Genomic DNA, 15555 nt, shown 5'->3' on the forward strand with positions numbered 1-15555 from the left:
GAGCCGCGAGGGCTGGGAGCGGCGGGAGTGGGCCGCTATCGCCGCCTAGACAAGACAAGGCGAAGGAGGGAAGGCGCCGCAACGATGGCGTCGTATATGGGGAGTCGCACTTTGAGCAAGGACGATGTGAACTACCGGCTGCACTTCCGCATGATCAACGAGCAGCAAGTGGAGGACATCACCCTGGAGTTCTTCTACCGGCCCCACACCATCACCCTGCTCAGCTTCACCATCCTCAGCCTCATGGCCTTCGCCTTCACCAGGTATCCGCGGGACGAGGACGATCCCTTTAGGGGCAGGGCGCGGTGGCAGCCCGGCTGTCTTGAGAGGAAGAACCGCCGCAGAGACCATATGCTGGTCTTTTCATTGTAGGATGGGCAACCCTAAACCGGCACAGTGTTGTGGCAGGATTTTTTTCCCAGCCCTGCTTGGATGCTGGAGAAGGGACCGCATGTGTGCAAGTGCTCTGCACTGGTCCGCTGTGTGGGGAGCATCATCCTGTAATGTTATGGGGTTGCAGCTTTCCGAGGTTATGCTTTAAAGCAGGGTTTCCTAATGTGTAGTCCCAGGAATTCTGGGGACCCCTAAAACCCTCTGAGGGGTCTGCAAAATCAAAATTATTTGCCATCTACTGAATAAATTTGCAAAAAATTAAAATAATCTCTTCATTTTTTTAATTTGTTGAAAAATACAGGTATTTTTGTGAAAAAATATTCATCCACATTTTATGAGTTTATATTGTTGCCTTTACATGATTCATTAAATAAATATTTCATAAATGTGTCAGTTTTAATTTTTAATATGGTAAATATTGGTAACCTATACAAATAAGCTATACAAAATATTTGAGGGTGCTCCGTAATTTTTAAAAGTGAGAAGGTGAAAGCAAAAAGTTTTAAGAAACGCTGTTGAAAGAAACATGGTGTTTCAGCCTTGCAGAAGTGATGCACTTTAGATCTGGCTAATGCCAGTTTAGTAAACTGGGCATTCTCTATTAGTTGCCTTGAGCTTCATCAGAGAAGAAAGGTGCAATGCTAGTAAAAACTGAAGTGCTTTCTCTAAACTCACCCTTCTGAGCAGTAGCATCTATGTTAATGTTTGTAGGCTTTAAATTCCTTAGGTGCAAGAAGAGCACATCAAACAGTACTTGGATGCCCATTTACTTCAAAGTAGAGAGACAGTCTTATGCTTTACTTTTTTTTGTGGGAAGTCAAGATGTGTATATTTAATTTTTGTGACTCATTCTATGAGCAAACAAAAAGAATGAGGTCAGCTCTCTCTAGTGGATTAGTTAGGGTGGAGCCAGCAAGAAGTTCTGGAAATAATAAGAGCTGAAATCAATTGGGAGAGATAATAAAGGGGATTTTTAAGAGAGAAATGCTAAAGAGAATGGGTGAATGCGATGAGACATTGAGGCCTAGATGGTTAATATATATCACATAGATAATACTGTAAGCTTTTTTTAAAAGTAACATAGGAGCTGTCCAGAATTTTTATTCCTTCCCTTTTCTTATCAACAATTTCTGTTAACAAGTAGATTTTCCTGGGTTCATAAAGACACTTCTAAAAAACTTGACAACACCAGTTTCCAGATAGCAGCTCTTTTTCCTATTTTGGTTGTCAGTAGTGTTAAAATACTATCTTTCAAAAGTTTTGTCTGCTGCATTTGATGCAATATCCTTGTTGTGATGACATAGGTTTACAGAAATAACTGTCAACTATTGATCAATAACCTTAATCCATTTGGAGGAAAAAAGTATGAGGTAGCTAAAATAAAGATAACATCACTATTGGGGGGGTAGGGGGGGAAGGATCCAGCAAACATATTGGTCATTTTTCCTATGATTATGCATATAGATCTCTTGTAATTCAATGCACTTGCTGGATTAATTTGTATTCTTTGTTATTTTAACTTTCCTGCCAACCTAGCAATTCCAAAGCATGCAAATTCAAGTAGATAAACAGGTACCACTTTGGTAGGAAGGTAACAGTGTTCCATGCACCTCGGAATACATCATGCCAGCCACCTGACCGGAAAACACTGGCTCCTTTGGCTAGGAAACGGAGATGAGGATCGCCTCCTGGAGTCGAACATGACTGGACAGAGGAAACCTTTGCCTTTTTTTTATTTTAACTTATGAATATTGCCCTTACTATTTTACAAATTCTTATGTAGAAATATCTTACACACTAGCATGAATTGTGTTTAATTGGTAATTTACACAATTATGCATGGGTGTTTACATATATGCATGTAGCATAGATTGCTACAATCTTGTACAAATTTTCCATGATGCATTATGATGTACATATCCATAAATGCACATCATGCACTTCATTTATGCATGTCATTTATGCTAATTCCTTTAATGTATCGTTGTTGTACTGAAGTGACTACAACTGGTAGATCTTTGTAGGTGAATTGGAAGAAACTAAAACATAGTGGTCTGCTTTATTTCTATATAAAATAGAAGTAATAACTATACAAAATAGAACAGTTAAATAATAATAGAAACAAATGTCCAAAAATAATTAGCAGAAGATGCAAAGTCAAATTCCATGTGCTGAAGTGCTATTCTTACAATAGTGGGATCAATCTTTTGGATAAGTAAATACATATAATCTAATATGTAGGAAAGAGTTACTTTTAAATGTACAGAATTGTACATATGAAGGTGCTCATATCCAGAGAAAGATTTGTCTAGTGTACAGGAGCTGGATTTTTGAATTTTTCTGCCATTGACCTAAGGAATATAAGTTCCATTTGCCTCAACCATTATGGCATCAAATAAAGGATACTTTACTCTTAATTATAGCTTGTGTATCACAATTATTTCATTGAATTTTCCTCCTTTAAATATTGTTGCTTGCTCTTATACATACTCTGGCATAGAGTTACTTAAATTAATTATTACAGCTTTCACTCATGTCTACTAACACTATTATTCAAGATACCAGACTGCAGTTATTACATCTTTGATAATTATACAGTTTAAATCTTTCATACCTTTGAACTGAGGCAGAAAGAAAGAGCATCCTTTTATCTACAGTGAAATCATTTAAAAAGCTAACCTATCCTTTGTCACAGACATCTATATTAAACCTAATTTTCCAGTTAGTAGAAAGCTTCAGTTTTCATTTGTCTGAAATAAAAGGAAGGCAATATAAAGAACTTTTTAAACAATGTATAATTGTTAACTGATCATGGTGTCCCTAAGGTGGTTCTCTGTTTTCAGATTGGATACTACAGTCAATATCTTTATTTTGGTCAGCAATTCTTTACTTCTCTACATACTAAGTAGCAAGTATGGTCATCCCAAGATGCTTTTCAAAAGGCAACTGGACTTCGTTGGTGTGCCTTTTCATTTGAATTTTCATAGGAAAAACAAAAGGGAATGAGGTTAAATGTCTGAACAGAGCTTTCAAAGAAAAGATTGGTAAATTTACCTTTATTAAACTGTCTTCCAAACTCAATCTAAGTAGTTCCCAAGTTCTAGTACAGTGGTGGCGAACCTATGGCACGGGTGCCAGAGGCAGCACTCAGAGCCTTCTCTGTGGGCACATGCGCCATCGCCCCAGTCCTAGGCCTTCAGCTGGGTTTTATAAAACCTTTTTGCTTTAGGCCTCCACCGCCATGTACAAAAAAAAAAAAAGGGTCAATCAATCAGTCAACTTCAACTTCTCGTGGGGAAAAAAACGATCTTGCAAAGTTGGAACTGATTGATTGAACTTTTTAGTCCCACCCAGTCTGCTGTTACCACCGCAGCCATGCCCACCCAATGGGCCACACCCACCCGGCACACAACAATGCATAAGTGGGTTTTGGGTTGCAGTTTGGGCACTCGGTCTCTAAAAGGTTCTCCATCACTGTTCTAGTATAATCCTTAAAACAAGGCCAATTGCTTTTTGAAAAGCACTTTTGGAATAACCATGACTTGGATGATTGAGAATATCTATAGACATTTAACAAGTATGGTAAATTTTGAGGAACTAGAAAAATATGAATATGTTGATTGTATGGATTAGCTTTGTTCCTTATACAAAAAGGCAAAACAAGTTACTGAGCTTGAAAATAATTAAAAAATATTTTTTATAGCAGAGATGAACATCAGTGTTTTAATCATATGTTTTACTTTGCCTTTTTTTTTTTTAAACAAAGAGATGATTCAACCCCTGAAGATAACATTTGGAAAGGAATCCTCTCTGTGATATTTTTCTTTCTAATCATCAGTGTTCTAGCTTTTCCCAATGGTAAGTAACATCATTGTATGTGACTTTCATGAATATTGATTTACTGTATTTTTATAATTATTATATGTACTGTGTTTACATTGTTCTTTTAAGAATTACACCGAACTGAAGGTTTATATAAGTTTTTCATTTCCAGGCAACCCATCCTCTCAAAATAGAATAGATCCAGACATGCACACACATTAACACAGTTTAAAAAGAGAGTGAAGTCCCTTAATCAAAGGAAATTAAATGTTGAATTCAGCATGCATACTTAAAGGAAATCTTGTTGAAATCTATGGCAACTACTGTAAGAAAAGATGTTTAGAATTCCATTGTTTATTCTTCCGTGTTTCTGTATGACAAAAATACTTTCTGCAATAATGCTAAATTATTAAAATATGTAGCTGAGTTCTTGCCTGTATTGAAAATTCTAAGGATTAAGCAATTGTCACTTTACATACAAGTATATGTAGTGCTTTTGAGCTGTAACAATTTTTTGGTTATAATTGAGATTTAGGCCAAGTTCCTAATACTATAATCTTGGAAAGCAGATTGATTTTACAAATATTTACTTGAGCATGGATCTTACTATTTCAAAGGAATTAAATTTAAAATATTTTTTATATTTTATTTTACTTTATTTTTTTATTAGACAGTGATTTAATTGATCAATTCTCCCAAAGAAAATGCTTTTGTTTAAAGCTGTATTCTTCTTGGAAGGTTCATATTTTTTGGTTTTTATTTATTTATTTATTTATTTTAATTCTTATTTATTTATTTATTTATTTCCAACTCTCTTTTTTTTATTGAAAATTTTTGAAATTTTTACAAATAGGGAAAAGAAAAGACAAAAAACAAAAAACAATCCTACCCAACCACCCCAACCCTCCCACTCCATCCCCCCAACCTTCCCAGAGCTGGATATAGGCTTAATTAAAATTTCTAAAAATCTTAAAAAAAGATTAAAAAAGTATAAACCATAAATATATCTAAATACATTACATAAACTTATAAGATAATTAACAATAATATATATGTAAAAAAGTATAAATATTAAAAAAGAAAAATGCTTAAAAAGAAAAAGAATAAAAGAGAAAAGAAAGAAGAAAAGATGTATATATATATAAAAAAGAAGTAAAATAAGATAAAATAAAAATAAGAAATATAAGGAAAGAGAAGAAAAAAAATACAATCTATAAAATATTAAGATTTATATATAAGTTATTGAAAAACTAAGTAATATTTTTTTATATCCAACTTATGTTGTATAAAATCTATCCATTTTTCCCATACCGCAAAAAACTTCTCTTGCGATTGATCCTTTAAAAAAGCCGAAATCTTTGCCATTTCCGCCAAATAAGAAACTTTAAAAAACCATTCTTGCAAGGTAGGCAAAGATTCCTTCTTCCAGTATTGCCCTACTAACAACCTTGCGGCTGTGATTAAATTTAACATCAGTATAACCTCCTTAGCATCACAATCAGTAACGATACCCAACAAAAACAATTGTGGGGTAAATTTTACCCTCCTTCTAAAAATTCTTTGAATATTCCACCATATCTTAATCCAAAAAGCTTTTATATTTTTACACGACCACCAAATATGATAATAAGTAGCATCCAAACAACCACATCTCCAACATTTAGGCTGTAAGTCAGGATACATACGAGACATTTTTTGTGGATCAAGGTGCCATCTGTAAAACATTTTGTAAAAATTCTCCCTTAAGTTCTGGGCTTGTGTAAATTTAACATTCCTCACCCAGATGGTTTCCCAGGTATCTAGTAGAACTGGTTCACCAAAATTTTGTGCCCATTTAATCATACATTCTTTAATTAGTTCTGGTTCTGAATCCAGTTCTACTAGCACCCCATAAATTCTCTTAATATGAGTTCGCCTTTGGTCTTTTACTTGTTTAAAAAGATTTTCATCTTCTCTAAGCAAACCCATATTACGATCTATCTTCCATCTATCCACTATTTGTCTATACTGGAACCATGAATATGTAATATTTTCATGTGCTAAATCTTCCAAAGATTTTAACTGCCAATTTTTACCATCCCATCTGAGTAATTGTGCATAAGAAACACTATCCATCTTAACTCCTCTCCTTATCCCCTCTATCGCATGCCAAGGTATAGCCCATAATGGTATTTTAAAATCACTTTTATAATATTTCCTCCAAACCCGAAGTAAAGAAATCCTTATAATATGAGATTTAAAAACCCGGTCAACTTTTTTATTAAAAATTAAATAGGCATGCCATCCAAAAAGTAAATCCCAACCCTCCAAGTGGAGTATTTCTACATTTGTTAAATTAACCCAGTCACTAAGTAATGTTAAAGCCACAGCATCATAATACAATTTCAAATTCGGTACCTTGAGTCCACCTCTCTCACGAATATCTTGCATGATTTTAAGCTTTACTCTTGGTTTTTTCCCTGCCCAAATAAATTTATTGATACCTTTCTGCCATTCATTTAAGTTAACCTCATTCTTTAAGATAGGTATCATTTGAAATAAAAAGAGAAACTTTGGCAGGACATTTATTTTAATCAACGCAATTCTTCCCATAAGGGATAATTGCAACTTCTCCCAATTTTTCAAATCTCTTTGTACCCTGACCCACAACCTTTCATAATTATTTTTATACAATTTTACATTAGAAACAGATAAAGTGACCCCCAAATATTTTATCTTATCAACAACTTCAAAGTCTGTCAAGTTAACCAGAGTCTGCTTATCCAAATTAGTCATATTTTTGGGTAATATTTTAGTCTTATTATTATTAATTTGAAAACCCGAAACCCGTCCGTATTGGTAAATCAATTGTAACAACTCTACTACAGAATAGGTAGGTTGAGACAAGGTAACCACCAAGTCATCTGCAAAAGCTCTTAGTTTATATTCTTTTTTATTAACTTCTATTCCTTTTATTTCCTGGGATTCTCGAATTTTAATCAGCAGAATTTCCAAAGTTAAAACAAACAGTAGTGGTGACAATGGACATCCCTGTCTTGTCCCTTTTTCTATTGTGAAAACCTCTGACAAACCCCCATTGACTATAACTTGTGCCGTTTGTTTTTTTTTTTTTTGATATATAGCACTAAGAGCTTGTAAAATTTTTTCTCCAAAGTTCATATCCTCAATTAATCTTAACATAAACTGCCAATTCAATTGGTCAAAAGCTTTTTCAGCATCTAAAAATATCAGTCCTGCAGAAACTTGGTTATTCTTATCTAAATAATCTAGTAATTAAACCATTAATTTCTTGTTTCTGATCTTCTGTTAATTTGGGGAAGTTGGCTTCACTTAAATAATTATTTATATCTAAAGTTTGTACGTTAGTACTCTTATATAGTTTTTGATAATAATCTAAAAAAGATTTCTTAATCAATTCCTTCTGATACACCAATTTACCATTATAATTTATTTTTTCTATAATTCTCTGTCTCTGTTTCTTTCTCAATTGGTAAGCCAACCATCTCCCTGGTTTATTGGCATTACAAAATGTATTTTGTTTCATATACAATAAGTTAGTTGCGGTTTGATCAGCCATCAACATATTAAATTGTGTTTTGAGCAGTTTTATAGATTCTTTAACCTTTTCATCTGTGGGATTTAGAATCAGAGATTTTTCTTTTAGTTTAATCTCGTCTTCCAAATCCTTACATTTCTGAATCTGCTTTTGTCTCTGAGCACTATTCATTTGTATCAAAATCCCACACATGAAGGCTTTACCTGCATCCCATACCATTGACATTGAAGTTCCTTTATGCATATTTAAAACAAAATAGTCCTTTAGATGTTCCTTTAATTTTTGAATATTCTTTTCTTGTCTAAATAAATTCTCATTCACCCTCCACGATCTCCTCTCCTCTTTTTCATCAACCAACTCCATCCAAACTGGACTGTGATCCGTCAACGTCCTAGGAAAAATTTTTACATTCTTTACCCTAAAATATAAATCAGTTGTAATAAAAAAAAGTCAATTCTTGAAAAGGATTGATGTCTATCTGAAAAGAAAGTAAAGTCTCTCTCCTCCTGGTTACGTTCACGCCAGTAGTCTCGCAGCTCCCAGTCCTCTTTCAAGTCAAAAAAAGCTTTGGGTAGTTTAGCCTGTTTAAAAAAAGTGGAAGATCCTTTTTTATCTCTTTGTATATCTAACACACCATTCCAGTCTCCCATTAATATCACAGATCTATAATCCAGCAAAGTTAGTTTCTGATGCAACAATCTATAAAATTGTTCCTGTTGTTGGTTTGATGCATACAGTCCCACTATAAGTATTTTCTTACCATATAAACCAACTTCAATCATAACATATCTCCCTTGAGGATCAGATTCTACCAAGCAGGCTGATAAGTTTTGCTTAACATAAATGACTACACCCCCTTTTTTCCCAGGAGCAGAAGATACAAAATGAGATCCCAAATGAGAATTGACTAAATATTTTTGATCTTTAAGTAAAATATGTGTTTCCTGCAAACAAATAATATCATTATTATGTTGCTTTAAGTAATGAAAGATTTTCTTTCTCTTTTGCGGGGAATTGAGGCCGTTAGCATTCCAAGTCAGGAGCTTTACCATCTCCCTTAACCAAAAGCCTGAAGAAGACTGCCTGAAGGTCTGCCATTGAAGAATGTGTTGCAGAACTCTTGGGTCTTGCTCCTCCCACCGGCAACGAAACACTTTCTTGGAGAGATTCTTTAACTTCTTTCTTTTGTTGTCTATTTTCCTTGCGTCTATGTGCTGCACGAGTCATTCTTTGCTCTTTGATCTCTGTTTGTCGCAACCATTCCATCTGTGTCTTTCCAGCAACCATCACACCTAATCCTTCAGACTGCTGTTCCGCCTCTTTAGCATCCAAAACTTTCTGCATCATAGATGACGATGAGCCTGCTCCCAGGACCGAAGTATAAAACTCCTTTGCTTTAGTGACTGTGTTAAGTCTATAACACGTCCCCGCATGGCTCAAAACAATACCCATCGGAATCTCCCATCTGAATGGCATCATTCTTGTTTTAAGTTCATTAGCTAAAAAAGCAAAGTCTTTTCTATTTCTTAAAATTTTAGATGGATCTCCTTTAAAATGATAACATCTTGAGCAGCAATCTGGAACCTCTTATTATAAAAAGCTTGTATGATTTCATTGCGCAGAGATCTCTTTGCAAAATAAATCACCACATCTCTTGGTAGGTTCTTCTGTTTTGCAACCCAGGAGTTAACTCTGTAAATTTTTTCCACTTCTCTACGTAATCCATCTTTCTCCCTATTCAAAACGACAGCAAGGTCATTAACCACAATCTCTATCAAATCTTGATTCATATCCTCTTTCAAACCCCTGATTCTTAAGGCATATTCCATTTCCCTGTACTGAGACATAGCAATATCATCTTGTGAGATTTCCATCTTTTTTTCCATACCTTCAAATTTATCTTCCAGGATATCAACTTTGTCTGCGACCTCTTCCACTCTAGAATCAAGCTTCTCAACCACAGAGGCCAATCCTGATAGAGCCATAACCATATCTTGCCTCAAAATAGTGTTATTCTGCTCTAAAAGGTTCTTCATTTCTCCTCTAATTTGAATTTTGTTCTGATCTAAAAGCTCCTTCATTTCCCCTCTAATTTCAGATTTGTTCTGATCTAGAAGCTCCTTCATTTCCTCTCTGATTTGGGATACAGCATTTCCCATTATATCTTTCATATCTTGTACAGATAATACTGGCAAAGGAGGAGAAGATGGTGGTGTAGCTTTGGGTTGTTGTACTGGTAAGATTGCAGGAGAAGAAGCCACCTTAGGAACTGTAGAAACTGCTTGCCTCTTTGAAGCCATTTTTTTTAAAAAGATCTTGTTCCCTCTTTCTTCCTTCTTAAAAAAAAGTACTAAAATCCTCAAAAATTAAAAAAGAACAAAGGAGAGTCCAAAAGAAACTTTAAAACCACAAAACCACTTTCAGAAAAAGGTTTAGAAAGTTTAAAAAAGAAAGAACTATATAGTCCATTACATTCCGTTTAACTCGCTTCTTTCTGGGGGGGGGGGAAACACTTTCAAATCGCCATTTTACTTTCACTCTCCACACCAACAAAGAACAAAAGAAAAAGAAATCAACATAGACTAAAAAGCAAATAAAACTCAATAAGTAAAATCCTTTATCCGGCTCTGTCCGCTTTAAAAATCACCCACCCGATCATTTTAGGCGCGGAGATGGTAGCGGCGTTTCACTTTGTTTCTGAAGACACAAAAACAGCTGGGAGGCGGAGGCAACACGAACTCCGAGGGAGCTCTCTTTTCACCCCCCAGAAAGAAAAGTCCTGGGGGGTTTAAGAGGCTCTACCTCTATTCGTGTACTTCTCTACCCCCTCCCTTCGCCCGGGAGGGGTATTTCGAGCCGCGGGACAGCTGGTATCCGCTGTGCTCCGCAGTTCTGACGCCGTCCCAGGAGGACGGCTACAATGTAGCCGCCATCATCGACGGTAACCACCGGAAGTTCCGGTTTTTATTTATTATCACTAAGTAAAAATCCTGTTCATGTGTTCTCCTGAATGAATTGTGCTGAAACACAGAATGGAGACATGCATACCAATTGCCTTCCACCCTGGGTGGAAGAACTGTTTGTTCACTTACTTGAATATGATTGTGATTGGAGACTTGACCTTAATTATAGCCCTTACATGTTTGGGACAGTGCCTGAAAAATAATTTAGCATATGTAGAGAGTGTTTTGTGGTCATGAGCTCAAATTTGGAAGGAACATACAATCAATAAATCTTGCTTAACTGAACTTGCTGTTCAGTATTTTAAAATTCCTGTCCTTCTTTGACTCACAAATATAATCTCATTGTGTTTAGTATTGGAATGGCTAGACGTGCTATTATTATCTATGGTGGATGATTATTACTCCCCCCCCCCAAAAAAAAGCAGTTTATATTGCTTTTTCTGGCTAAAAGCTATAGCTGTTTGTTCTTGGGAAGGGACTGAATTCCAGATAATGTTTCCCGACGAAGATGTGGTTGCTATTAAACGCTCTTGTTCCAATTCCTCTGAAATTGGCTGGGTTCCTTTTGCTATGATAATTGGTACTTTACCGATTCTTGGCTTTGGTAATTAAGTTGCAGCATAAGCACTTTGCAATACTTCCTCAGGATAGAGCTGTGGTTTATAGAAGCATTAGCTATTGTTCAAATTATTGGTCATTAAACCATGTCCAGTTGGAATTGTACACTATCTCTTTTTATAAGAGACCTTTGAAGTATATGTTGCAAAACCAGATGCCTGATTATGGCAGACAAAAATAAATCCAAAGGAAAGACTATAAAGCTAAGTAGATGTGTTCTTTCAGCAGGTCAGGGTATTTGTAGGTCAAGAACTCTTTCAAAATTTAAATTAATCTACTTTGAGCCATATAATCTAGATTTATGTTTGATCTTGGAGGTATGTCTAAAAGGTATTGATTTCAGTTCTGCAGCCAAGAGGAATTGTTTTCCATATAAATTCAGCCTATGTGCATGCTATTTGATAGCCTGTTGGATATCTGATGTCCAGTTTATTGAGAGTTTATCTGGTCCATATGACTCCCTGGCTCTTTGGTCAATAGCGCCAATCTCTTGGTTCTTTTCCTATCTATATAGCATCACTGGAACAAAGCAAATTAATGAGAAATAAACCTCTAAAATAACTTGAAAATAGACATCTAAACCCAAAGGAAAAATAATAATGAAATTAGCTCGGCATGAAATTGCTGTTTCCTTTTCTGCACAATTCTATGTTTTCTCACAGTTTAGCCCCAATGTGTCTAAGAGGTTTGTTTGTTTATTAAGTAAATGTGTTAAGGATTTCAACCTTCAGCTAGTATATGCTATGAGCACATCAAAAGGCTCTTTTCTCTGGGTCCTGTTAGAGCAGTTGTTCTCAACCTTTTTAATGCCGCGACCCCAACCGGTCGTAAGTCGAGGACTAAACCGGTTGTAAGTCGAGGACTACTCAACTGGTGCAGCACCGTTTGCAGAATGGGGCTTTTGGCGGGCTCAGCAGGGCAGAGACAGCCTGGACAATTCCTATTGGCTTTTGAAAGCCAATAGAATTAGATTCTATTCAAGAGAGTCTATTCTATTGGCTTTCAAAGCCAATAGAATAAAAGGGAGTAGCACAGCTAAGGAAAAGGGGAAAAAAATGGCGGACTGCATTGTTTGGCGACCCCCGTGAAATGGTTGTTCGACCCCAAATGGGGTCCCGACCCACAGGTTGAGAACCACTGTGCTAGAGTGAATAGCTGAGTAATTTGCAAAAAACTGCCCTCATTGTTTTTGCTTTGTAGTGGATTTTCCTTCTCCCTAGTTCTTAGCAGGTTCTAATCTCCTTAGGTTGTGCATTTGTAGAGTTTGGGTAGTGCTCTGACTGTGGAACTAGCATCAGGGAGACTCAGAATCATGTCCACCCTCATTTATAGAAGCTCCCTGGTTGACTTTGGGCCAATTTCAGAGCAACCTACTCCATATGATTGCTGTGGGGAAAAATGGGAGTGATTGCTATTTGGTACTCTTGAAGGTGTAGCAAGATATAAATCATATTTATGCATAAGTATTGAAATTCAAAGGATTCACAAAATGATAAAAAGCACTGTAGTGTAGAAGTAACATACAAAGAAATGGAATGTTTGGAGTAGGAGTAGAGAATCTGTGTCCTACAGATGTCACAGAAATTTTATTTCTGACATTCCTTAGCTTTGATTATGCTGACCAAATGTACAAGAGATAGCTGAGTTTTAAAAAAATTAGTAGACTTTAGTCAAGTTATAGCCTTGATATAGCAATCTGACCACTGTTTTAAACAAGTATCACTTCAAGTAAAAAATGGCATAGTCTTTTTCATCTTAGCCTTCTCCAAGTGCATGGGGCTTGCAAATCCCAAATTTTAACTAAGTAGAATTCCAAACATATATGGGAACTACCGGGTTGTAAAAGGTTACTGTGCCATTCATAGAGACAAGTATAAGACTGATAAACTTAACCATATCTCTTTAACAATGGAAATCTTGGCTAGGGATTATATATAGATTCATAAAGGTATTTTTGTATGAAGAATATAGAGATGTATAGTAGATATATACTGAGGTGCTCGCATGTGCAGAATCTCTTTAGTGTATGTCAATCAATGCATATGGACCTCCGTTTAGTTATGGATGCTTCATTAGTAAGGTTTTTTTTTATGGTGCTGGTTCAGGAATTCTGGGAGGTGAAGTCCACGAGTCATAAAAGAGCCAAGGTTGCCTATCCCTGGTCTATCCTGATCAACGTAAATGTATTACTATAATGATATCTTCTACACTGCAATCTTCTCCGATGAATGTTTACCTCTTTGCAAATTATTGCCTCATTTGTGGAAGAGAATGAGATCCTAACTTGTTAGTGATTATTCTCAAGATCCAAAAGTCTTGGATTTAGTTGCCATAATAATTCTGAGAGGTCTTTGACAAATTCTAAGAACATGCTAGCAAGCATAGAATTTTTTAAATGACTTTAATGAGAATCTTATATGCTCTTAAGGTTTTGCCCCAGTTTCAAACTAAGGGCTTGTCCAGGCAGCTGCTTTAATATGTTTTCCTCCCATCCTTGAGTCATGAGGAAGGAGCATCACCATAAATTGTGTTTCTGCCACTGTCTTTATTAATTCTCAGAAATAGGCTGGTCACTGTTATTAGCCATAAAGTTTTAGTTCACGACACTGAAAGCAATTGGTAGTAAGTGATCTATTCCTAGTGTTACCTGTTTGCAGAATCCCCCTCCCCCCACCAATTCCTATCTGTGAAATCTAGTGAGCTGATGCTGGAAATTACACATATGTCTACTTTCTTCCTGTTGGAATATCAAATTCCTAGTCTTCTGGAAGATATGAAAGATTGAGTGATAAAGAGTTCTTCTGAGAGATGAAGATCAAGGTCAAATATTAAGTCATTCAAAATCAGCAAGGGTTTCTTCCAGGAGTCAATAGAAACATCTTCAAGGGAAATGTACCACATTAAGGTATAAGGCAGATATACCTCATAATTGGAACCATCTGTGGTTTGAAAATCCAGAAAGATTTGGAGCCCAGATCCTAGCATCCTAACTCCAGATTGAGGTTTTCTCCCTATAAAACTGTTCCTGATTTTCTTGGCTGCTATTTCCCCACTCCTATGCTTGGTATAATTGTTCCTGTCCCTACATCAAAAGAAAAAAAAAGGAGGGGGGGGAGAGAAATGATAGCTGATTGGAAACACTAAATATGTTGGGATTTTACTGTCCAACATCTGTGCAACCAAGACAAAATGGCAATAGGGATACCGTAACTAGAAATTGGGTAGGATGGGAAAGCAGTGATCGCACAGCAATTGCTTGGCCAGATATAAGTAAACAGAATTTGTCCATGGGTATATCATCTGTAGATTATTCCCTTAGGCATCTTAGATTGTTGCCATGGAATCTTGGAGACAACTAGAGATTTGTCTGGATACCTCCATTGTTGAGGGGCCATTTCTTATTCTCCTTCTCTTACCGTTTGTTCTTAGAATACTTATTACTATGATTTTTATGTTTATAATTGTTATTTTTAATATGTTCTGTGTTATCTATTGTGCATCATCAAGAGCCACTTTTGGTGAGATGGGCAGCTATATAAATATGATTAATAATAAAGAAGGAAAACATCACTTCTAAAATTTAATAACCAAAGATGGTTTTAGGATACCTCAGCAATGGGCTGAAGGTGAGATTGAAGTGATGTCATGAGCGCATGTCGCCACAAAATGGTTAGTAAGTTGTCTTTGCATCAAGGCAATCAGGCTGTGAGGATAAGCCTTAATGTTAGATACATTATTTCAATGCTTAACTATCAGATCATTTTCAGTAATCACACTTTTCTTTCTACAGGCCCTTTCACCCGTCCACACCCTGCAATATGGCGCATGGTATTTGGTAAGTCATTTTCAAGGTATAACTTTCCATTGTTACAGATTTCTGGGTATCTTCTTTCAACAATCCATTTTATAGTAGAATATATTTTATGCTATCTGTGTTACTGCAAAGGTATGTTATAATATTCAGATATTGTGAGAAGATTTTTCCCTTTTACAATCTTAATGTTCTTAAGAACTCACCGATGTGTGAGTTGGGTGGCTATATCAATTTGTTTAATAAATAAATAAAACCTGTAAAGATGCTAAGAAAAAGACTCAGGCATTTCTTGAGCAGAGATTTGAAGCTGCTGCAGAGCTGCTTGTCACAGCTTGAGACAGCTTGAGAATCTCTTTGTGTTTATTGGTTTTTATATACTTTTTACATAC

General features: G+C 35.9%; 1 protein-coding gene across 1 annotated transcript in view; it reads left to right on the plus strand.

Annotated features, from left to right (window-relative positions):
- Positions 1 to 56: 56 nt before the first annotated feature.
- PTDSS1 (phosphatidylserine synthase 1) overlaps positions 57 to 15555 on the plus strand; it is a 36706-nt gene continuing 21207 nt past the window's right edge. The window contains exons 1-3 of the mRNA XM_039328784.1: positions 57 to 263; positions 4160 to 4251; positions 15143 to 15187. Coding sequence (XP_039184718.1) covers positions 85 to 263; positions 4160 to 4251; positions 15143 to 15187 — 316 coding nt within the window. The 5' untranslated portion in view covers positions 57 to 84. The remainder of the gene's footprint in view (positions 264 to 4159; positions 4252 to 15142; positions 15188 to 15555) is intronic.

Source organism: Crotalus tigris, unplaced genomic scaffold (genome assembly GCF_016545835.1).
Source record: "Crotalus tigris isolate CLP2741 ecotype Arizona unplaced genomic scaffold, ASM1654583v1 scf7180000024384.25900115:4084858, whole genome shotgun sequence".
NCBI classification, from domain to species: Eukaryota; Metazoa; Chordata; class Lepidosauria; order Squamata; family Viperidae; genus Crotalus; species Crotalus tigris.